The 26797-nt window shown below is 37.7% G+C and overlaps 2 protein-coding genes across 2 annotated transcripts; one reads left to right on the top strand and one right to left on the bottom strand.

Moving 5' to 3' along the window:
- Positions 1 to 865: 865 nt before the first annotated feature.
- LOC111873811 (hexosaminidase D) lies at positions 866 to 20079 on the bottom strand. The gene is made up of 8 exons (XM_023868792.2): positions 19125 to 20079; positions 16857 to 17065; positions 14534 to 14693; positions 13723 to 13816; positions 10560 to 10748; positions 9469 to 9701; positions 4944 to 5206; positions 866 to 3267 (listed from the first exon to the last, which is right to left on the bottom strand). Exons 1-7 carry the CDS (start codon positions 19827 to 19829, stop codon positions 4958 to 4960), a joined length of 1839 nt encoding a protein of 612 aa, XP_023724560.1. The 5' UTR covers positions 19830 to 20079; the 3' UTR covers positions 866 to 3267; positions 4944 to 4957.
- A 103-nt stretch (positions 20080 to 20182) lies between these two features.
- Positions 20183 to 26580, top strand: LOC111873825 (small nuclear ribonucleoprotein G). The gene is made up of 4 exons (XM_023868814.2): positions 20183 to 20364; positions 20447 to 20469; positions 25745 to 25869; positions 26417 to 26580. Exons 1-4 carry the CDS (start codon positions 20333 to 20335, stop codon positions 26465 to 26467), a joined length of 231 nt encoding a protein of 76 aa, XP_023724582.1. The 5' UTR covers positions 20183 to 20332; the 3' UTR covers positions 26468 to 26580.
- The last annotated feature ends 217 nt before the right edge of the window (positions 26581 to 26797 follow it).

The raw sequence follows: 26797 nt of genomic DNA, 5'->3' as shown, positions 1-26797 counted from the left end.
TTTGGTGAAGTATTAATTTATAATGGCAGAAATTTTGAACATTTCCAACAAGAACAGCTTGATCACATTTCTGTGATATCAATTTCGCTTGTTTCTGTAGTTTTCTGCTATTTATTTCTTATGGAAAGTAGTTTTCAGTCACAGTTCATAGAAATTCTGAATAACTGTGGAATGAGTTCCAGGAACAGAGTTTGGGAATCACTGTACAGTGCACCTCAGTTTCATAGATACAATTACATTTCTGTAAGATACCTCAGTGAAGTGTAACCTAATTCTTTTTGTAAAAGTTCTCTTCAATATGTGAGATTTGAGATTCTTGTAGCAATGACTATAAACAGTACTGTTTTCTGGGATGGGATTCAGTATAGTCTGTTTACTGACATCTCAGGAGAATGCATCGGTTCCATCTTTAGGTTCAAAGAGTAAACCAAGTAAGCAACAGGCAACACTGACTGTTGCTTGACACAGTATCTGTTTCTTCCATACATTACTCAATCCCTTATGATATAGCTATTGCATTTTTCTCTTCCTCGTCATTCACAGCTAAGCACAAAAATAATTAACTAAGAGATATTATTACATTAGTCTGTGGTTACATAACTCAGTCCACTGTACTAATGTCTATACTTGAAGAAGAAACTGGGTGTGGTATGTGATGCATCTTTGGTTTCTTGGCTTGTTGCTTCTAGAGATACTTATAACCTCACTTCTACCTTCTCTGATATACAAAATATAATACAGGCATGAAATTACATTTAATTTTTTTTTACAGAAATATGCATAGTAATTTGAAATTTCTTTTGTTATTTACACAGCAGAACCCCCATTTAATGTTCCTCAATTTAAGGTTTTCCATAATTTAATGTTTAAGGATCCCAAGTCTCTACCAGTGTTAAATTTCCTACATTTAGGATTTTCTTTAATTGTAGTGTTCATGTCCATTGCTCCCCAGAGAAATCTTAAACAGGGGGTCACACTGTACCCTTGATTATCAGTGTGCAGATTAATTTGTTTCAAAACTACCTACATTCAGGCCTTATTACTGGCAGTATATAGTGGTACATCACACTATCATACCATTTCTCCGTAAAACATGAATAAAAATAATTGGTAGAGTCAAACTTCAGCTGTACTGGTGACTTTTGACATTTTAAAAGCTTATCTGCCTGACAAAATGTTGGAAGCATAATATTTTAAAGAAGATATTGCTTCCCCTCTGTTACATCTGGGAGGGGAGGGGAAGAAGCATTCATTCATATATATTTTCTCTCTTATTTTACACTGCTTGTTAAATTAACTGAAAGATTACAGAAAGGTATGTTGGCGCACATACTCGACTTTTATCTCTCCCCTGCCTTACCTATTTCTATCATGGCATCATCCACATATTATGACCTCTTGCAGCAGAATGTGACAAGTTACACAGGAAAGTAAAGCGAACATCTTTTCCTGTTCCACATGATACTATACTGTGATATTATTGTACCTGTAATCACTGAGAATATAAAAATAACATAATTTTGGGTTGTTTGCATTTTCATTCTTATTCAGCTTCCTCTTTTCTCTGCCAGTCTAAATAACATGAAAAGTATGTTAGAGTGTTTGTACTTTTAACATATATTACATAATATATAACTGCTGTGGAATCTGGGGTTTCATGGAAACATTTTGACACTGAATAAAGTTCTGATACTCATTCAAATATTTGCCTCACATGCATCTGAGTCAAATTCATAACAACATGCCTGTAGTAAAAACTAAACATAGTTAGATAATACTAGAATATGTTACAAAAATTTAGTACATACAGAATCATTTAAAAACTACCACTCTTTGGCAGTAACTGTATTAATATAAAATCAAATCAACATAAAAATCTGTTTTCAACCCACACGTTATCACAATTCAAATTCATATCTACTGGTAAATTGAAAACAGAACACAACATTACTTTGCCATCCTACAGTTTTGTAAGATTTTTGTGCAACCTCTTAAGTTACAATAAGATGTTGTGGAAACTACTGCAAGTTACCATTTCTGTGTACAGCTAAACATTCCCAATAAAGAGACACTACATCTTCTAAAAGGAAACCACATGATCTGAGGTTATCACAGCAGTGACTATCAGGATTCTGTTTTCTAGAATGTGACATTGTATTATTTGATAGATAGGTACCATTGTTTTTAGGAAACTATCTAGTGACCTACATATAATCACATACCAGAAGACATTAATCTCAAAAATAAATCACCATCTTTCCAGGTGTAACCCTTGAAAAAATGAACCAGTGAGTATATATATATATTTTAAAATACAACCACACATAATTCCAAATAAGAATTCCACAACACCCTAGTATAGAACAATATACATCTGCTAATATCACTAATAACACAAGTGACATCCAAATCCTGTCAACTAGAAACATGTCTTATTTAACTTTGTACAGCATTTTTTGACAAAGGTATTTTAATTACCAATAATATGCATACAGCCATACCATTATTTATGCAGCATCCCAGAAAAAATAATGTAAAACATAGATCTAAGACTTTTTCTCCAGATTTAATGTAAAAAGCAATAAAAATGACAAGAAATAAGTTCTAAGTTGAATATACTGGTACTGAACAATGCATCCAGTTGCATAACAGGTAAATGGTCACACTGTGTCTAATGCTGGCTTAGATCTGATGTTCTCACAGTGGTGAATATGAAGATTTATAGTCTCCTTGTATGTGTTTATGCTGTGTATTCTTTTTGTGGGTTCTTTCACAACAGTGCCAATATTTGAAAGGAAGCAGAAGTGACTTAATTAAGGCCTTTCCCTGGAGACTGATGAAAATCACAGAAAACTTCAGTCAGGACAGTCAATGTCTTGGCTGAGATTCAAACCAAGTATCCCCCAAACACAAGTCCCAGACATTACTAGAACAACCTATTCGATGACAAGCTGTGTAATCATCTTTTTCTTTTTTGCTGCATAACATAATCCAGCAATCCACATTTCTAGTTGACATTATTTGAAGGAAATAACACAAACTTCACCCATCCCATACATACGGATCCTTCAGAATCACATTACAGCTCACTAAAACAGAAGCAGTTCTTCTGTATAAAGATCCATGTTTACTTGTAAGCGAGTCGCGTTGAAATAAAATTGATGACCAGTCATATAATAACACCCTGATGCCCATGACTGGTGTGTTCCATGATTATGATGACGATGATACTGTTAATGACAATATGGACAATCTCCATTTCTTTTCCTGAAAGAAATTGAAGTGAATGACAGTGACTTGAATTCTGAAACACATTTTAATGCTATAGGTGTTTACAGTCTTTTAGATTAACCTATTGTATCAGAATTTAGTGAGACTTCTCACAGGTGAGTGGTAGTACTTGGGAATAACATCTCATTTGTAACAGTTTCCAGTTATGCCATGCATTTTATCTTCACCTGCAGCCATAGATTACAGGAAGGTAGCCTTTCTGTGTCATTTGGCTAGTTTGTGGCAACTGCCCACTATCAATATCATTTCTTTGGGTTCATATTATTAGATTTCCAAGTGCAAGTGTAACTGTCTATGAAAACAGCTGACTGTAAGAGCCAGAATGGGTATTTGAAAGAGTGCTCCATACACAGCCAGAGGCCATTTAAGTGCCCATACAAGGTGTTAAAACAATGAAGTTAATGGTACAGGAATTTCTTCACAAAGTGATAATCAGCTTGTCAATAAATTCCTTGCTTTATGGTACCTGAAGATCATTACATTGTTCACAAAAGCTCACCAGAAGACTGTACCTTAAGGCAGCTAAATCCAGTTCCAAATTCTATGCTTTATTCCTAGAAGACATATTTTAATATTATTATATTTATTATTATTATTCCCAAGAGATCTTGTCTCCTGAGGTTTTCTTAAAAAAATTCTGCATGCATTATTTATTTCCTTCATGCGTGCTACATGTCCTGCATATCTTATGCTCTTTTCTGATTTAATTGATCCTCATGATTCATTACTCACAGCAATATTAAGTAACTTACAAATTACAAAAATCTTCATTAGATACACCTCTCAATTTTCTTGCTAATTCCTCTTTTTAAATTCAGATAATGCCATCATTAAAAAAAACTGGTATGTCACAATCCTGTATAACATTTACCATGACTCGTCCTTATTATGTGAAATCGAGGACCTGAGATGCTGAAACAAGATTAATCAGAGACTGCTGTAACTCTTTGACTGTCACTGCAATATTCGATGTGTTTTGTCCCAGGCCATCATGTTGAGGCATATCATTTTTACACTAAATCAAACTGTCAAAGATGCTGCAAGTGGTGCCCTACCCAGAAGCCATATTGAATGGAATCCCTTAAAACTTTCATTCAGATAATAGGGGGTGAAGCGTTACACAGCAGACACTGGTGTCCTTTGTTGTAGTAATGTAAAGGATCTGTAGTATACATTGGTGTCCACTGTGGCAGCTAACACATTAAAATACTTTGAGATTATATATATTCAGAGTAAACAGTAAAGTTCCCTGTGCCTAAACATTATGCCATGAAGATGCATGCAGGTGTGAAAGAGAGGTGCCATGTATCTGAGACCTTGGCACTAGGTGTATGGTCAGTTTCATGTTCCACTGACTCTGCCCCACCACCCAGGGAAAAATCTCCCAGTACACATTAATAGGACAATGACAGGGCCTCAGAGCTAATCTGGGTGCATTGAAAAAAAGCAAGACCTCTGCCTCTACTGGGAATTGAATCCTGACCATATGGCCCATAGCCCTTACTACACTAACTGAACTCCTGATTTGTATATTTTAAATAAGGAATGACTAAGATAAATCAAGTCACAGAAGTTTAGAATCTGTGGGTCATGGCCTCTTTCACACTGAGGTTCATTTGATTTCTGTTTCATCTTAAATTTCTCCAACTTACCTGATAATGTACAGCTATACATTTTGGGCAACAGATGGCTTTAAGATCTCAAGAGGACGCTTTGGCCAGTGCGTACGTGACAGAAGCTTTTCCCGAGCATCCCATAATGACTGAAGCTGTGTATCCAATGGCTGCAGGAATGTGGATATCCATTCAGCAATTGTGTATCTATCATATACGTCAGACATTGCTGATCGCATATCCCGTTCTACGTATGTCAATTCCATTTTGCATCGGTCCAGCTCTCCTGTTGCATGTTCTACCTATTGGAAGAAGAATTATATTTAAAACTGAGAATAATTTCTGGGAAGAACTTATGATGTCTACTTTCATTCAAATGCTAGAAGGAACATATGTACAGCATCAAACATAACTGTGGTGTAGCAAAGAATACAATACTGGAAGTCCACATCAGGAAAAAACATTTGAAGGGCCTCCCTCAGGAACTCTCCTACAAAAAAAAAAACTTCCGTATTATAAGAGATAAACAGCAACCACTTGAGACACTAGATAAGACTACTGGCTGGACACTGTCACTTAAAAGGACACCTATTAATCTGGGAACAGTAATTACTCCCAAATGTGACTCAATGAGTGTGTTTAGAGGCAAGACAGCATCATGGCCATTTGCTCCTATCTAAAAGCAATGAACTTATACACTGTAGTGCCAAAAGTCATAGGATAGGTACCTAGTATCATGTAGAATCCCCTCTAGCCCAGCGAAGTGCAGTAACTCGATGTGGCATCGATTCCACAAGTGGACAGAAGACCTCTGGAGAGATGTTGAGCAATGCTGTCTGGATAGCCGCCCACAGCTCCCTGGTATTTGTAGGTGCAGGATTTTGGGTGTGCATGGACCTCTCCACCACATCCCATAAATGCTCAATTGGGTTCATGTTCGGCAAATGTGGTGGCCACACCATTCGTCGGAACTCTCCAGAATGCTCCTTGAACCAATTCTGGACAACTCCGGCCCGATGACACGGTGCATTGTCCTGCTGGAATATCCCATCGTTGTGGGGGTACATGAAGTCCATAAAGGGCTGCAAATGGTCACCAAGCAGTGCAACATAGCGGTCACCGGTCAATGATGTGTTTAGGTGGACGAGCCGACCCAACTCATGCCACGTGAACACACCCCACACCAGTGTAGAACCACCACCAGCCTGCACGGTGCCTTGTTGACAACTGGGGTCTGTGCCACACCCGAACCCTACCATCCACCCGAAACAACTTGTACCATGACTCATCGGACCACACCACATGTTGCCAATCCTCCAGGGTCCAAATAGCGATGTCACAAGCCCAGGTGAGGTGCTGTGTCCAGTGTCATGGTGTTAACAGAGCTACTCTGGTCGGTCTTCTGCTCCCATATCCCATGGAAGCTAAAGAATGCTGCAACTGACCTGCTGGATATGCGTCTGGTCCCTCCTGCATTGAATGTGGATGTGATTTCAGCCAGTGTCGCTTGTCTGTTACCATGGACAATTCTAGCTAGACGCCGCTGGTCACGATCATTAAGCACCCGTGGTCGGCCACTGTGCTGTCCACGGTGGGTGGAAATGCCTTTCACAAGGTATTCCTGGTACACACGTGACACCAAGGATCGAGGAATGTTGAATGACCACACAACTTCCGAAATGGAATGTCCCATCCGCCTGGCACCCAATATCATGCCCTGTTCAAACTCCGATAATTCACGTCGGCTTGCCATGAGCAGACTGGCCGGTGTTCAACCTGACTCACGGGAGAACACCTCACAACTGATACTGCTCTGGGCGTTCCCAAGCCATCAAGGGACGGTGGCACCACTTAAAAATAAATTTACATACTGCTATCCCATGACTTTTGGCACTTGAGTGTATAGTCCAATATATACAGGGTGTCCCAGGAGGAATGTGCCAAACTTCGGGAGGGTGTTCCTTATGTTAAAGTATGCCGATATAACCCAAAACACCTATGTCCAAAGTTGAACGGTTACGGAGATAATGGCCAGAGAAGTGTCAAACTTTGACCGGGGTTACACACTTGTTGATTACAAAATAGATATTAAAACTGGCAGGAATATGTGGATTCTGTAATGTTAATAATGTACGTAACATCAAACCAACTTGTGAGTGACGGAAAGCCATAAAATTGAAGTACAAAATACTCGCTCGCCATGTCATAATTGTCCTTAGGTTTCCAAGCAGTATACATAACACATGACTGGCGTGCGATGACGTAATATGGCTGCGCTATGAGCCGACCACATAACTCTTATTATACCTACATTCACGGATAATCTCTTTTGGAATTTCGTTTCCATTATCTCATGTGGATTATTATGGGACCACGTATGCACATTTCGTAAATTATTTACACCGTCCAGGGTAAAAGACGCCTCATCACTACACATGACACATGAATGGCAAGCGCTGGTGTAACATGACTGACTGCATATTCTGCTATAAGCCAACTACATAAGTATTAAAATACAGTACCTGCTTTATAGTAATTGTTCAAAGTGTCCTCCGCCAGCTGCAATGCAGTTTTCGGCACGCATCATGAGGGATTGGGTAGCAGAAGCAATGTTGCCTGAATGGTGACGTATGTGCTCTGCCGCTGCAAAAATACGATTCCGCAGTGCTTCTCGGGAATCGACCTTAGTTTCGTAGACTAAGGTCTTCATGTGGCCCCAGAGGTAATAATCTAGAGGCGTAAGATCTGGCGACCTCGGTGGCCATGCAATGGGACCACCACGACCTATCCAGCGGTTAGGGAAGGATTCATCTAAGTAGTGTCTCACGTGCTGAGTATAATGTGGAGGAGCCCCATCATGTTGGAAGTACATTTTCCTCCTTATCGTTAACGGGATGTCTTCCAACAAACATGGTAACTCATTCCTTAGGAAGGCTCCATACGTGTTTCCAGTTAAATTGTTGTGAAACACAAAAGGTCCGATCAACCTGTTCCCAAGCACACCACACCATACATTCACAGAAAATCTCTTTTGGAATTTCGTTTCCATTATCTCATGTGGATTATTATGGGACCACGTATGAATATTTCGTAAATTATTTACACCGTCCCGGGTAAACGACGCCTCATCACTGAATAAAATGACGCTTAACAGTTCGGGATGAGCTTTTATCCAGTGGCAGAAATCCATACGCTGAGCATGGTCGCCTGGTTCCAGATGTTGTACCCTTTGATCATGGTAAGGATACAGGTCTTCGTCATGTAAAGTTCGCCACACCTGCATACGTGATACGCCGATGCGAGAGGCCATTCTACGAGTGGAGAGACGCGGACTTCTATCAATCATGCGAAGAATGTTCTCTCGTGTGTTTCTCATTTGTACATCCTCCCTTTCCGACTGCACAGAAACACTCGGAAGAGAACCAGTCTCACGCAATGTCTGGTGAATTCGCGTAAATACACTTCGAGATGGAATCCTTCGATCGGGAAAACGCCTTTGGTACTCTTCAACAGCAGCACGTGCATTGCCACCGCAAAATCCATACACAAAATGCATATCACAATACTCGACGTGTGAAAACACAAAAGGCATTTCAGCAACTCATCACACAACTAATTTACCACCCATTCACGACCCCACCGCAACGTAATCTGTAGGCAGCGCATGAGCTTACGCTAGTGTGACTCGCGGCACTCAAGGACAAACAGATAAGGATCTCAGCTGACAGGTAGGTATAGTGCGTGGACCTGCAAGAAGACCACACTTTTCTCGGGCCATTATCTCCGTAACCGTTCAACTTTGGACATAGGTGTTTTGGGTTATATCGGCATACTTTAACATAAGGAACACCCTCCCGAAGTTTGGCACATTCCTCCTGGGACACCCTGTATAAAGGTACCATGACAAAGGTGAAACAGCTTCACATGTTCTATGTGACTGTGAGGTTCCAGATGAAATAAGACTTCGTCATCTAAGATTTAATTTCAAAATGTCAAGTGGCTCTTATAGTCCATGGTTTATGCTGGCCATCTTACAGTGTATACACTTTTTCACCTTATTCTTCACTTACACACTACATGTTTCAGCACTAATGTGCCATCCTCAGGTGTCTTTATGCACGTTAAACTATTGTATTTCATGCCATGATGTTTTCATTCTAAAATGACTAAAATCTGTATTCGTCATATAGGACGATTAATTCTAAATAATAAAACTTTTCAGGATTCTTCCTACATCACACTCAAACACGCGAATTATGCCAATCCTCTTTTATGTGAGCATTCTTCCTACATATATTTGTGTATCATGTTCTGTGTTGTGTTTTGCTCCTATTACTGCATGCGTTGTACTGCTGGATCTGTGTTTGTGGCTCTTAAAGGACACCATTACGCAAAGTACTGCATTTTGTTTGAAGTGCAGGGCTGCTACAGGGCTAATCTAACAACAAGGATCCATAATAGATTGCAGATGACCATGGAGCAAGGGTTATTTAATGCCCACCCATTTAATTCAATCTAATCTAAAATACAGCCTTGGTGCAATAAAACTTAACATGGTACATACATGAGATGGGCTTGAGAAACCATGATCTATGTTGTAGGAAGTCATCCAGCCTTTCACTGTTGAATCTCCCAGCATCCGTTCCACATTGAGGTGTAGCATATACAGACGTTCTACAGCCTCTAGAATTGCAGCACCAGGAAAACTGCATCTGGTTCGTCCGGCACCTGGGCTCATTGGTACTGATCCATCACATTTCAGTATGTCTAGTACTCGTTGTGGTATTAATGCTGTACCTACAAAATATGACCAGTTCACATCACACACTATGTACATCTCTACATAATCTGTGCATATTTTATCAAGCTACGAGCACAACTATATAAATGAGGTGTACGGTCAGTAATCACAGTCAGGATAGCCAAGTCGGTATAGTGACAGGCTATGGGTTGGATGGTCTGTGTTCGATTCCTTGCAGTGCAAGCTCTTTTCTTCTCCACAGTGTCCAGACCAACTCTGGGGTTAACGCCCAGCCTCCTATCCACTGGGTACCAGGGGCTCTTTCTCCCAGGGAGTAAAGCTGTAGAAATGTGAAGCTGACCACTCATCTCCATCTAGTGTTAAGGTCAAGGAAGATGGAGAAATACCTCCACTCCCCCATATATCTTCATGGCATAATGCTTAACTAATTAAGGTCATGAACAACTTTACCTTTTTACTGTCAGTAAATAAAATATACATGCCAATTTTTGAGATACAAATTTCTCACAGCGATGGGTGCCAAGACTATAGACTTCTGAGTTGCGATACTGTGTAGTGTGGTAGATCGGTACCGTTTTGAAGGAACATGATGCTTCAGGGTAAAGGAGTAAGGGGTAGGGATGGAAACCTGAAAATAGAGGCAACAGGTTCCTCCAAAATGTTGGTACCTGTCTACCAGACCACATAGCATCACATCGCAGGAGACCATAATATTTACATGACAATTGTTTTATCCTACCAGTTTGTGTTTATATACAAAGTATATAAAATGTCTGAAAATATGCAACAATGAGATATGAAGAATGTAGCTATTTAGGTCATGTTCCTTCAAATGGGCTGCAAAACTACAGTATAAATACTGCAAGGGAAGTCACACAGTGATGTAATGTTACCTCTGCTTTCAGACTGGATGAAAGCCAGGTTCACTGCTAAAGACGGGATTCCAACAGGTAGCAACTCACACAACACCGAAAAGTGGTCATATCGCTGCCACCCAGTAATAAAAATTCCTTTAAATTTCAGTTGACTTGAATATGAAGAAACGATATCCATCCAAGACTGATGATTTTCCAAATGATAACCTGTAGATCAAAAACAATCAAATTTTTAACTAAAAACCCACATCATAACATGAACATAAATCATTTGAATGGAAGAACTAATGTTAAGATCAAGTGGTTATCATTCCTGCTTCATATCTGAAAGATCCTGACTTAAAATCTTAATCTGAAAATCAACTATACTGAGATTTTCTGTGGGTTTCCTTAACACCTCTAAGCAACTGCAAACCTTACACAAGGACACAACTATTTCCTTCCATATTCCTTTCAATTCATCATTCAGAGTCAGCCAAGTATTCAATACTATAAAGTCTATGCAATGGAAAGGTAGCATTCCAATGGACTACACACATTTCCCAAATACAATCTTGGCATGATATAACACCTGCTTTCACACTGGTTTCTTGCTTGGCTTATTCTTTAACTCTGAAGATGGAGGTGACATGTTCCTCCAAAACGTCAGCTGACTTTCAGCGGACTGTACTGCATTATATCCCAGAAGACAGAACTCTTCATAACAACGGCTGCAAGAACTTCAAATCTTTGCAACATACATTGGCATTCACATCTGTTTCCTCCTGATACAGGTTTATTGTTATAATGCTAGTAAAAGTAAAGTAAAGCTATCCCTGTAACAGGCCATGAAGGCCCATAGGGTTGTGAGACGTTGAGGGTCCCACATTATCTATACAATCGGCGGTAAGGTTGTCAGCCTTATTCACCGGCCACGCTTTACTCCTTAGGAAAATTATTTATTTAATTCCTGGTACTCATTTCTGTTAGAGGCTGAGTGAACCCCAGGACCATAGAGCGGCCTGAAGGATTAGGTCAACTGAAAAAATCCAATGACCTCATCGGTATTTGAACCCGCAACCTTCCGACTTGTATACACATGTAAATATTATGTTTCTGGACTTTATTATAAATATTGTGACATGTTGAGCTATGGATCACCCCTACCTCCCCAGCGGTACGTGGCGGTAACGTAACGCTCGCGTTACTACGGTAATAGGCGAGTTCCCGCCCCACCACTCCCCTCCGCGGTGACGTAACGCGCAACGCTACGTACCCGTAATCAACTTCCTACTGTGACGTGGCACTCATTACGCAACCGGCAAGCGCTGCAGCTATATAAGTGAGCTGCACAGCTGGTACCAGTCAGTTCTACTGTAGCAGTCGCCGAGTCGAGTTGTACTGTGACAGCCGCTGAGTTATAAAGTAATAGTCGCCGAGCCGAGTTGACATATAGCAACAGTCGCCGAGTCGAGTTATAACCTGGCCATCGCTGAAGATAGTTTCGAGCAAGCCTACGAGCGAGTGTGTTATCAACAGTTCTCCAGTCAGCCGACTACAGTTGGAGTATAGCAGCCGTCGCGGATAGAAGAACCAGACGTGTGTGTGATTGTGTAATTGGGAGCGTGTGATACAGTGATACCTCGCTCCCCTACTGTCAACGTGTAGACTACTGAACACAAAGTGACCTGATTTGCGCATAGGGTTATAAATCGTGAAACCCCGCAACAGTGTTAACAGATTAATGCGATTAGGGTTATAAAGTGTGAAACCCCGCAACTGTGTGATAAGTAATTGTAGCCGTTATTTGTAGATTGTTAAATAAACCAATTAACCATCTCTACGGCGTCTTCTGTAACAAGACACGTTACAATATGATAATATTATGACAAATTACTTCTCCTTATGTAAGATTTGAGGCTTTCACGGCGGTGACTATGAAGAAAGCAGTCTTCTGGGATTTGGCACCGTGTATATGTGGTGTTAACCGACGTTTCGGAGGAACGTATCGCCTCCATCTTCAGGGTAGAAGAAAAAATATAAGACCTGNATATACACGGTGCCAAATCCCAGAAGACTGCTTTCTTCATACTTTTCCTTAGACTGAAAGAATGTGGACTCATAGATTTGGTATAAACAATCCTGTACAACAAGTAGAAGCCTTGAATAAGTATAAACTAACAGAATGTGGGTTCGTGGACTAAATGACCTATATCTAGAGGTTCTCATAATGCAGCATGATACTGCCACTCAAACACTGAAATCTTATGAGATGGAACACTAAAAAATGTAACATTTGCATCATAGGTGATGCATTAAGGCAAGATTCACATTCCTGATAGAGTAAATATAGCACAAGAGTACAGGAAAGCCCCAAATATATGACAAGGCAACAGTTCCAGGTGATGATTTTTATAGTTAACTAACTCCATGGATTTATGCTGGTAACCATTTAGCTAGTCAGGAAATTTCTTGCTTTTAAAGCACCTGAAGGTTTACTATCATGTTCACAAAAGCCCATAACTGGACCACATCCAAAGACAAATTCCTCGTATCCTACTTCAAACTGATGGTCCTCTTATCTTCTTATTTACACCTAAGCCTCTTGAAGGCACAGTATGTACCTAACACTGCTCTGTATTAAAATGTTTTGTTTATAGATTACATTAAAATCTAATACGTTACTTATAATTAATATGTTGCTGGACATTATCCATCATCTTGTCTGTTCTTAAAAAACCGTCTAGTTTATATTAAAAACACAACGTTTCGGGAACTGGAATCTGAAGACGGGGACAGATTCCAGTTCCCGAAACTTTGTGTTTTTAATAGAAACTAGACGGACCGGAGATAGGGGCTAGCTCTGTCTATTGGACCCAACTTAGTAGGTTTTACCTGAAGACGGGGACAGATTCCAGTTCCCGAAACGTTGTGTTTTTAATAGAAACTAGACGGTTTTTTAAGAACAGACAAGATGGTGGATAATGTCCAGCAACATATTAATTGTAACAATTTACCATCATCACAAACTTTTAGATCTTATCTAATACGTTACTGCTGAGGATATGTAAGTGTGCTTGCATAAGTGTGGGGATTTAAAGGTGTGTCAACATCTATGTCTCTCTGTCTGTAAGATAATCTAGATGACATAAAGTGGTCACCTGAAAACCTCTAGCCAACTGGATAAGCAGTTCATACTTACTGATATCAGTAATATATTTATCTGATCCTGTAGCCCCTTTGAAAGCACTTGCAATCCATACAGCTGGAAATACAGCAGCATACTTGTCCCACACCTGTTGGAAACATAGAAACCATGAACATACACATACAATTTCTTGTGTCTGATGTTCCTGATTTTCTCCGTGTAAATAAAAATTAATAATAACATTTTTAATCAAAAGTAACTCTAAAAACCTGAAGTAACTTATCATTTTATACAAAATTCTAGAAATCCAACCAGCACTATGGTACAGTGTCTTCCAGTTGATAGTTGCTCTGCTCATCAAGAACTGCATGCATTCATGGTACCCAAACGTTCGTCACCATGTTCGTAATAACCTGCCACTGCATCCTGTCCTGAGCCAGATGAATCCAGTTCACACCCTATTTCTACAACATCTGTTTTAATAATACTGCTTATCCATGTATACATCTTGCAAGAAATTTCTTGTTTTGAACTTTACAGACAAAAATTCTATGATTTCACATTCCCTTCATATGTGCTACATGTCCTACCCATCACATCCACCTTGATTTACTCACCCTAACAATCTCAGGTAATGAGAAAAAATTACAACATCCTCATTATGTAATTTTCTTCACTTCTTTATGAAGTCACCCTGAGGTAAAGAACCTTTGCATTCTGCAAGAGGTGGACAAGTTTTAACCATCTGTGTGACTACTATCAGCTTCTGAAAAAGGATTCCACTTTGTGGCATTAAACAGCTACTCTGAAATGCCTGAAAGCAGGTACAAAGTTATTCAAGTGTTGAATACTGAGAACAACACACCTCAGGTGGAATGTAACTAGTAACATCCGGCGTATATTTCCATATCACAGGTTCCAGCAATTTGGCAATGCCCCACTCCACTAGTTCTGGTGCAGTCAGTTCTCGGAATTCATCATCCCATGTTAGTGGTGTTACTCTTGGATATCTATCCCGCACATACCTGTCAAACAAACAGTCTTTGCTCAATATTAATAAATCCACTCATCTGAGAGGATTCTGATCTTCTGGGTTGTAACACAGTAGAGGTCAGAGAAAGCCCAACATTTTGGAGCAACATATCACCCTAACCTTCAGTCTCAAAGAGTAAGCAAAGGTGAGCATGTTGCCTTCTGCTGGTTTCTTGCCTGGTTTACCCTTCAACCCTGAAGAGACAGGTGACATGTTCCTCCAAAAGTTAAGATTTCTTTGCATTACATGGCATGATAGACCACAAGACCATACACTCCATCACTACCATGAGAACTCAAATCCAACAAATTCACTCATATGTTCATCTCTGACAAAAAATTAAGGCCAACAAGTGGAAAAACTTTGAATTTATTCATTAAAATTAATTCCTGTCTCCTTTCCATTTCTCCACAGATGTCAAAAAATAACACATATACAAATCAGATTTCTAGGTGTTTGGTGTGGGGGGGGGGATGTCCCCTCCATGTCAGTACTCATTGCCCATAAACACAATATATAATACAAAAAAATAGGTTGGATCGGTGAAAGAACACAATCAGAAATTGGATATGTGTCCTGGTCTAGTGCTTGAAACGTGCTCTTTCCAACAGACCCAACTGAGCAAGTGCCTCCCCATCTTCTCACCTGAGGATGGGAACAGATCCAGTTTAAAGAAACGTGTCTTTGCAGGATATATGATGGTTAAAGTCCAGAATGTCACTGATCCCAAGTATAATATACCACTGTCATGACTCTTCAGAATAAGGGACAATACTTTATAGGTCTTGCATGTTATGTGATGGTAAGTAGGCTGGTGCACAGCAATTACACCAGTGTTGGTCAGCACACTACCTCGTGTGGGAAAAAGTGCGAAAATTCTTGTGTTTCTGGATATTGTCCACTGTCTTGTTCTTATTTAAAATACACGTTTTGGAGACTGGATTCTGTCTCCATCAGGTGGAACCTACTCAGTAGGGCCCAATTGATAGAGCTAGTCCCTGTCTCCAGAAACCAGCACCAACATAAGAGAGGATACATAAACAAAACATGCCACAAACCATCTGCAAAGTAAAGACAAACATTAAAAACATTAAAAAACTCCATACATGAGGTCTAGCACCTATGTCCATGCACTAGTTCACAGCTACTATTGTTAAAATCAGAGTACTATCAGAATAAAAGTCATCACTAGAGAGAGAAATTCTCTGTATGGTACCAACATAAAAACACAATTTTCACACATAATCTACACTGGACAGAGTTGTATTCTTCTGACTTCTGCTGCGATAATGGAAGTCCATATGGGCGAGATGTCCAAGCTAGGTTTATTGATAGGATGATCTACCAGAGCCAGGTGCGCTGATTCCTTGTATTTCCTGTATGTGGTATTTGGTTTTTTCTCTGAATGTTTAAATGAGCCAACATCTGCTGATTCCTGCAGACTGTTATTATTAAACTAATTATTATTATTATTATTATTATTATTATGGGTTTCCCCATGCACTGTGACTAGTTGTTAATCTATTGTGCGTCCCCCTTTAATATTCTACCAGTCACCATACTGGTGCTCGCTATCAGCCCCATTCTGCCAGTGAGGTCGGCCCTCTCTGGCAGTGGCTTCCCCATCTACCGGAAGAATTGGAAACTACTTGGGCGGGAAACTTTGCCTAATTTTGCTCAGAGGTCTCCTAGAGACATGAGGATCTTTTATGTGCCACAATTCTACGACATGGGACACACGGCTTAAAGTCCCGGAGGACTTGTTCCTTGAATTTTTCTGCCCTTAAAAATTCCATGACCTCCGCCAGGTTTGAACCCACGTACCTTGAGTCATGAGGTGGGAACGTTACCCCTAGACTACGGAGGCCGCCTTTATTAAACTAAACTAGATTTGGTACGTAGCATGGAAGAAAAATTATGAATTATGAAACTGTAAAAATAATGAAGAAAGATGCCATATCACATTTTAAGGTACTATGTCAGCATTCCTGGATGGGCTGAAGAAAATAACAAAAATATTTTGCAATAATGGGCATGACTGACTTTGTGAATACACAGCATGGTTGCTACTCACAGAACGATAAAATTCAGTCACTTAATACATAATATACAATACTATATAAACAGTATTAAAATAACAATTACGCCTTCTTACTTTGCCAGTCGACTGACATGATGTAGAAACAGCTGTTTTTTGCTCCACTGGTGGTCCACCATAGACAAGCCACAACGGACACATTCTCCAAGATAATAAACTTCATCACAACCAATGTGAAGGTATTTAATATCAGGATGCAGAGCCACTACTTGGTCAATCATGGCTGTCAGTAATTCAAACGTAGAATTATGAGTTGGGCATATCACCTGAAACAATAAATTAACAGTAACTGGGCCACACACTATCAGTACCTCTGTGTCTTGAGTACATAATGCTTCAACATAGTTACACTATTTACTGACAGACAGGAGTCAATACAGATGTCAGTATATCAAGGGTCTATAGACTGGACAGCTTAGGTTTGATTCCCAGCAGGGGTAAGAATTTTCTCTTCTCCACAGTGTACAGACTGGTTCTGGGGCACACCAAGCCTCCTAGCCAAAGGGTACCAGGGGGTGACTTCCAAAGGGGTAACGTGAAGGTGACCACTCACCTCCATTTAGTGGTGAGATCAAGAATGGTGGAGGTATACCTCCACAACACCATGTTTTCATGGCACAGTACTTAAATAATTAAGCTCAAGGACAATTATACCTTTTTACTGACAGATATTTTGTAGTTACGTGCTAGCAGAGTTGAAACAAATATATTTTCTTCTTGTATTTGGGCATAATTTTATATTTCTCTGACAAACTCAAACTTGCTGAAACGATGGATTACATTAATTTGATTTAACTTAATTTTTGCGTTAGGTCACTTTTAAGCCCACCTGCCAAATCCTACTATCATTAGGTCAAAATCCATAAACTATTACAGTTTATTCAAAGTGCAGAGTTAATGATGGGATAACAGTTGGGGATACACAACAGATCATAACTTGTCACAGTACTATAATACCCACCCCCTATTATGCTATCCTAGTTGTTGGTAAATAGCATAACCATATGAAAGCATCATGCATGTAGAGCTTATCTGGTCACTCTATTATACAGATATAGCTCATGTAAAATGTCACAAAACATGAGTCTTCATACGAAGGCAAATTGAAAAGTCTTTGCCCCTATTTTTTTCAGCCACAATAATACACATACAGGGAAATCAAAATACAGGCAGTGTTCTAAGTACCTCTGACTATTTTTCCATATAGTCACCACCCAAGTTCAGGTATTTGTCCCAACGCACCACTAGTTTGGAGATGCCGCTGTTGTAGAATTCGGCCGGTTGAGTGCGGAACCACCACCGGAGAGTCGCGCCCGGCGATTCTCGTGGACGATGTGGTTCTCCTCCATGACAACACCAGGCCTCATGTGGCAAACAGGACTGCCGCCTGACTGCAATCATTCGGATGGGTGATTATGGAGCATGCACCGTATAGTCCAGACCTTGCCCCCAGTGATTACCATGCGTTCGGTCCACTGAAGAAGTTCCTGGCAGGCCAGAGGTTCATTTCCAACGACAATGCAAAAACCGCTTTTCGGCGGTGGTTCCGCGCTCAACTGGCTGAATTCTACAACAGCGGCATCTCCAAACTAGTGGTGCAATGGGACAAATGCCTGAACCGGGGTGGTGACTATGTGGAAAAACAGTCAAAGGTACTTAGAACACTGACTGTATTTTGATTTCCCTGTATGTGTATTATTGTGGCTGAAAAAAATAGGGGCAAAGACTTTTCAGTTTGCCCTTGTACATTAATATAAAAGAACAGTTCTATTTCATATCACCTTAGTGTTAACCAATGATGGAAAACTAACTAAAAATTTTCACAATATAAAGTCACAAAGTTGGTGTCAGGGTACACAGTCAGGAAGTGTTACGATAGATTTGGCATACGAAAGTAAGAATTGGGCTCATGTTTAATTCCACTGCGCATTTCCACTCAATATGGCTTCATAATCTCGCACTTAAATAACATACTTCCATTCAGGAAAAGAGTTTTGTACCTTCACTAGCTTTTACCTATTATACCACACTGAAAACCATTTGGAATTTCATCAAAATTGTCACAATTCTGAATGTGTTAAACATGATCAACCCAGAGGACAGAGATCATTTATTTCAGCATCAAGCCACCACTACAATCAACATAGACATCAATTCACAAATATTATTATGATGAAAATGGTGAAAGGAAAAGATCTAAGACACTGAGCACTAGCTGCTAATCACCAACTAAATAAATCATCATTCTGTTGCACAGTGAAGTTTGGTTGCCCTTTGCCTTCAAGGCTCGATACAGATAACTTTCAGTTGTTTATAATAAGTTACCTGTGGGTACTTTTGCACTTCACGGAGTTCATTATATTTTTGTAGTTTCAGCAAAAATTCCAGATGGCCAAAAGTCTGAATCAGTGGAATTACTTCCAATCCATTGTCTGCTGCTAGTTGCAAAATATGTTGAATGTCTGACTTTGAATATGCATTATATGCAGGTAAATCCTGCAGTTGTGGTCCACTGAATGGGAACATGTCTTCATATTCTATAAGAATGCCTGTTGCACCCAAGTTATGTATCAAAGGAAAGAAGTCTTCATAGTAGGAGATTCTTGGGGGTGCCCCTTTAAGATCCAAGTGGACTATTCGGTAGCCTCTGAATGGGTGTATACCACTGTTCCATGAACTGCCTGAATCTTCTTTCATGTTGTCTGCATGATTTTCATTAGAATGCAGAATGTGACTGTTTGGGAACATAAGCCTCCTGCCCTGCCTGTCATCTTCGGATCCTCCTCGTCCTTCAATATCAGCCATTATGCGGGCTTCATATTCTTGATGCTTTGAAATTTGTTCTAGCTTCTGTGTCATTGCTGACAGTTCATTAAAGCCATCCACGTTGATCAAACGGCCATGCCTTTCCCTCGTAATAATGGATGCTCCAATATCATTTGTCGACATTCTATACAAAATTAAGATTAAGGTAGCAACCGTCAATGCAATGACAGTTACTTGCGTTCTACCACGCATTCTCCACAACATATTTTGTCACAACATAACCTCTCCCTAGTTAGGTTACTTATATTTTATACATAAAAAAGGATCAATGCATCTTCAGATTTTTACTTTATACATTTTATAAACTTTATAGGAATCAGTGTTATCTGAATACACAGATCCAGTAATATCAAATCATAATATCGAAATCAATAACATCACTGTTATTGTAACATAACAATAAACTTAAAAATCCCCTCCACTTCCGTAAGTTACTACAACCACAGTAAAACCAATGAACTTTCAAACTACGTATCCAAAAGGTGACCAGCGACGTTGCTAACTCGATAGTCTACAAAGATATTATTTATATATCCGTTTCCGTTCATACCCATGTTCGGTTCTATTTTCTGTGGTTGTTATTTAGCCGCCCGGAAGTAAGGGGATTAAATTTTGGTGTTGTATTTTTACTTTTGTTTTAAAGCCCGTAATAACGTTCATATTTAATTCCAGCATTGTAATAGTATCAGATATACTTACAAAACGAAATGAGTAAAGCACATCCGCCAGAACTTAAAAAGTAAGTACTATAATTATGAATGAATATGTGCCTCCAAGTTTTGAAGTTCATGTCTTATGGTAATTGTTTTTTATTCTTACAGGTTCATGGATAAGAAACTATCATGTAAGTACGGAAATAAATGATTTTTCAAGTATACCTGTGACCAGGTCATGCATTTGTTCACCACGAAATCCCACAATATCAGAATATGCCATTTGAATGCATTGTTACTCAATTCATTTCTTTAGTAATGATTGGTTAAGTTAACCCACAGACCAGTGTCTGTTTCTTGTCCCTTTCTCGTGGATCAAAGGGATCACCTGCTTGCAGCCTCGCAGTGTAACCTAACTAGATTCTGATAATACTCAGTTTGACCCAGAAGACAGAGCAGTTGTATTTTTTTTTTATTTTTATTTTCCATTTGTAACTGGTGTTTTCCCCACTAGATTAAAATATTCAGTAATAAAGCCGTTATTCAAAAATGGAGATAAACCCAATATGTCTAATTACAGACCGATATCATTAATGACATCTTTCTCCAAAGTTTTTGAAAAGATTATTTGTAAAAGAATGCACAGATATGTAATGAATAATAATATAGTAGCTAAAGATCAGTATGGTTTTAGGAGTAAATCATTGACTGAAATAGCCACGTATGAACTAGTTAATGAAGTGTTAAATGCTTTGAACAATGGTATGTTTGTTGGTGGTATCTTTTGTGATCTCAAAAAGGCCTTTGATTGTGTCAATCACAATATATTACTATCGAAATTGGAATTTTACAGCGTGGCTGATAAGGTTGGTGCTTTGATTAAGTCATACCTTGCTGATAGGCATCAGAGAGTTGTTGTGAATAACGGTTTGAGGTACTCAGAATGGGGGAAAATTAAAAACTGAGTTCCCCAAGGTTCGATTCTGGGTCCTTTGTTGTTTTTGTTGTATATAAATGACTTGCCCTATACCATATCGAACAAGTCCAAACCCATTATTTTTGCTGATGACACTAGCATAGTCATTACTAACCCTAGGTCTGCTGATTATGAATTCAAGGCTTCTTTAATATTTAAAAACATAAATGATTGATTCCAAGATAATTTATTGACATTAAATTTTGAGAAGACACATTTTATTGAATTTTTTATTAAGAACCACCAGCCGATGGATATTCATATTGATGATGATGATCGGATTGTTAACACTACAAATACTAAGTTTCTGGGGCTTATTATTGATAACACATTGTCTTGAAATGGACATGTGGATTGGTTAATGTCTAGATTGGTCTGCACATGTTGTGTGATTAGAGCCCTAAAATCTTACATGTCTCAGGGTACATTAAGAATGATTTACTTTTCTTACTTCCATTCAGTTATGACCTATGGTTTGGTTTTTTGGGGAAATTCCCCTTATAGTATACATATCTTTAGGTTGCAAAAAAGGGCGATTAGAATTATAATGAACTCTGGGAACAGAGATTCATGTAGGGAATTGTTCAGGGAACTGGAAATTTTACCCCTTCAATCTCAGTATATATTTTCTCTTGCAATGTTCGTGGTTAATAATAAAGATCAATTTAAGTTAAATTCTGAGTTATATAATAGGAATACAAGATATAATAATAAATTACATTATCCTATATGTAAGTTGACTGTATTTCAGAAAGGAGTGTACTACCATGGAATTAAGGTTTTTAATTGGCTTCCTCCTAATATAAGGAACCTGGCTCAAGATGTTAAACAATTTAAAATTGTTTTAAGAAGATTTTTGTTTACGAACTCGTTTTATTCCTTGGAAGAATACTTTGATTGTAAATTTGACTCCAATAATTAACTGTGATCTATTATGGTATTGAATAATCTAATGAATCTTATATTGTTATTTATATGTAGTGTTATTTGTACTATCAATGACTAATTCCTTATCCTATATGTAGTGGATTTATGGAGTGTAAATAAATGAGATGAGATATATATATCCATACAGGTTAACAAACCAGGTTGTGGAAATGGCCCTTTTGAATACAGATACATCAACATGCATATACAAAATTGCGCAAGTCAGTCAACCAAAGTCACGTCAATCTATAAACATAAATAATATTATAAGGTAAAAGAACTTAATAAGATTTCAGTTAATAGACATACTTAAAAATTAACTTACTATAAAACTTGTATTTACACCATTTCATATAAAATACCTGTATTAACTAAATCAAATACAGTCACATAATTACACACCTATGACCCATTATGTTTATAATATCATCATCATATTTAACTCCCATAGATCCACACAGTATATACTTCAGAACACATTTAAAATTATTAAAATTCTAATTTCTATATTCAAATTCATTAATCCAATCCAATAGTTACTCCTAATGTCTTAAATAGGACTGCTGCAGATTTCTAGATTAAAAGTATGTTACAATTGTGAAGCTATAATACAATTGCATATTATAATAAACACTTATGTTGATAATATTCTTTCATAGAATAAAAAGAGTGATGAAGTAAAAATCTCTTCAGTTAGCATGTCAGAAGTCAACCCTTTTAAAGCTTGAGGTGAATGATTAAAGGCTTTAATATCTGCTATATATGCACCCTTACTGTATTTTTTTTAAAAGGTAAATAGAGATTCTTAAGAGATCTGGTGTTATACTTGTGAATCTCATTAATAGGATTGAAAAGATGGTTATTATTAATCGTTAATAAAATTAATGGGTATATGAATTGAGAATAGAATGTTATTATATCAAGCTTCTTCAAGAGTGTCTACAAGACACTCTTGAACCAGAATTTGTGATTATTCTAATAGCCTTCTTTTGTAGTATAAAAACATTGCCAGCACAGGAAGCGCCACCCCAAAAAATTATGCCATAGCTTAAAATCGAATGTATGTGGGCAAAATAAATTGACTTTAATGAATCTAATGGAATAAAATGCTTTATATTTCTCAATGCGTAACATGACCTTGAAATTTTATTGATGACATAGTCAATATGTTGTTTCCATGTGAGGGTGTCATCAATGATTAAACCTAAAAATTTTGTTTCTGATGCCTTGATTAATTTAATTTGATCATCTGCAATTTTGGAAGTAATGTTATAATAATCCATAGAGGGAAATTCAACATATTGGGATTTGTTAAAATGCAAAGTGAGCAAATTAGCACTAAACCATGCAACAGTGTGTTTAAGAGTTTGATTAAGATTAGTTTCAAAATCTAGCTTGTTTGTGTCAGTTACTATAATACTCGTGTCATCTGCAAAAAGTACTATATTATTGTTTTTGTTGATTATTGAAGGTAAATCATTAATATAAAATAGGAAAAAAATGCGGGTCAAGGATTCTTCCTTGAGGAACACCTCATTTAATTACTTCCCATTCAGAAGATCTTCTGCAATCAGATCTGTTGCCAATTACAACTTTTTGATATCTATCCGTTAGATAAGATTCTATGAGTGTTTTAAATTTTCCTTCTATTCCATAAAATATTAACTTGTCCAATAATATTTTGTGATTGACACAGTCAAGCGCTTTCTGAAGATCACAAAATATGCCTCCTACCATTAACTTTTTATTCATAGCGTGTAGGATGCTATCTGTCAGTGAAAAGGCCGCCTACTCACTCGAAGAATGAGACCTGAAACCATATTCCTGGGCCAGCATATTATTTGTCTCGATGTGCTTAATGAGTCTTGCATACATAATTTTTTCGATTATCTTATAAAAGGAAGTTAGCAGTGATATAGGCCTATAGTTAGCAACGTTTTGATTTTCCCCTTTTTTAAATAATGGTCTGATTATAGCAAAGTTCAATCTATCAGGGAAAACGCCAGTACTAAGAATTGCATTACAAATGTAAGTCAATGGGGAAATTATAAATGGGAGGCTGACTTTTATAATTCTATTAGAAATTTCATCATATCCACTCGAGTTCTTCGTCTTTAACGATTTAATAATTCTTGTGATTTCCTGAGTGGAAGCATATTGCCATTTCATCTTGGTGAAAGGTCCGCTAAATGAGTTTCCCAAGTAATCTATTGGAGTGGGCAGTTCTTGGTTTGAATATATATTCTTGTTTGGAATGATTGAATCTGCTATAGATAGAAAGAACTTATTAAAGACGTTTGCAATTTTATTCTGATTCTTTATTGATTTGTTATCTACCATTATAGAGTGAATACAATTATCCTTTTTTGTTTTCCCTTTTTCCTCATTTATAATTTCCCATGTGCTTTTCATTTTATTATTGGATTTGGAAATAATTATATTGTAATATAATTTCTTGGCGGCAATAATCACTTTTGATAATACTTTACAATATAATTTATAATATATTTTAAGATTTCATTTTTCACAATGCCTGCTTAGCAATAAGAGAACTCTCTTTCTTTTGCATGAACTCCTAATCCCTTGTGTAATAATCCATTTGTTTTTATAAACATTATGCTTGACTTCTTTTTTTGGAAAGCAGGTATAAAAACATCTTAGATACGTATTATGAAAATTGTTAAACATAGTATTAGCATTATTATTCTCAAATATGTTTCCCCAGCATTCCCAACTTAATAACTTTAATCTTCAGTATTATTCTTGTTGAGATTTCTTATAAAAGTAGGGCCACAAACATCATTAGGCACAGTAACATTCCTGAAAGTAACAAGCTGTGCATCGTGATCAGATAACCCATTAATACATGGCCTAAATATATTATCTGTTAGTGAGGCTGACATATTAGTAATTCTTGTAGGAAAGTTAACAGTATCCTTAAGGTTATAAGTACTTAACAGGGCCTCATAGTTTAGATTTCCTGTTATTTTCCAAGTAGTTGATGTTAAAATCGCCACATATTATGAATTCTGAGTTAAATTTATGTAGAGAGTTGAGAATAAAATCCACTCTGTTTAAAAAGAAGTCAAAATCACCTACTGGAGATCTATGTATACACAGAAAAATTATCCTTACTTTATTGAGTTCTAATTTAATACCTGCAATTTCAGTATCCTTTTCTTTAGAAATTTTTTGCAAATTAAGAACAGTGAAATTATAATCCTCGTAAGCGAATATACAGACACCATCTTTTTTGTGCTTCTTCCTACAATAACTGGCACCAAATTTGTAATTAGGTATATGAGTACCATCCATTTCATATACGTTTAAATGATGTTGCAATAAACAAATAATAATAAACAATAATAATGTTCTGAAAAATTATCTGTCTGGAAGGCATAAGCCTACATAGTGTCATAACCCAGAAGATTATAGCCGCAGCTTTGAAAGTTATTTATTGTCAAATGAAACTTTACTTAGCCCTATAATAATAAGGCATATGGTTTTATGTTTAATTGTTGCACCATATTTTATAATTAACTTGTAGTGATTTTTTAAAATAGTGAAGCTGAATGGAGGACGACATGTAGTGGGTATTCTTCGTGGCTTTGATCCATTTATGAATCTTGTTGTGGATGAAACAGTGGAAGAACGGAAGGACGGCAGTAAAAATAATATTGGCATGGTGGTGAGTAATCTCTGACACAGGTGAATTGATGAAAATATTTTCTCATGTTCTAGTAAACATGTATGTAGTTTATCCAAGATACTTCAGTCAGTAAAGAGACTGTTTATGGGCTTGGTGATTGGGGATTGATTCCTGATAGAGTGAATGTTAATATCTTTGCTGCACTATTCAAATCAGCTTTGGGGTCTATTAAGGATCCTGTAGAATGGGTATCAAAACCACATTGCATATAATCTGTCCCAATATACAAATGAAACATGTTTCTTTGTTGCAGTGCAGCAGTTGACTATCATTATTTCCTACTAGTATAGCAGGGATCCAGAATGGGGAGTTAACATCACCAGCTGTCTTCTTTAGTTAGAATGTTTCAGTTTTCTGACAGCAGTAACAGTAACAAACTTTTAAAGCTGCAAATGTGAACCATTACAAACTCGATACATTAAGCTTTAAATAGCAACATGCAAGAAAATAAAGGTACCATGTATTGTGTAATGCTGGAAGATTGTGTTCATGTTTTTGGCATAATTTTATTTAATTTTGTTTTCAGGTCATTCGGGGAAACAGTATTGTCATGTTGGAGTCACTGGATCGTGTTTGAAAGTCATATTTTTCCAGAAATTATTGCAGCTTTAAAGTTATAATGTATGTGTGTCTTGTATGTAGCTAAAGATGTAATTTCCACAACATAAAGCTCATAAGTTTTGTAACTTATTTGCGTATTTTATATCATCCCCAACTCTGACCACAGGTTGTATTACAAATGATTCCTACCTGCAGTGCCATCTGATGTATGGTGTGTGAGATTTAATGTTTTCACAGCAGTGACAACAAAGATTACATTCTTCCAGGTTGCAATGCCATATAGTCTCATAGATGTTTACCAACAATACTATATTTAAGCATCCTGTTGCACTCTATACGATATATG

This window comes from Cryptotermes secundus, unplaced genomic scaffold (assembly GCF_002891405.2).
Source record: "Cryptotermes secundus unplaced genomic scaffold, Csec_1.0 scaffold215, whole genome shotgun sequence".
In the NCBI taxonomy this organism is placed as follows: domain Eukaryota; kingdom Metazoa; phylum Arthropoda; class Insecta; order Blattodea; family Kalotermitidae; genus Cryptotermes; species Cryptotermes secundus.
Note: the sequence above shows the minus strand (reverse complement) of the source record. Positions and strands in the feature narration are given on the sequence as shown.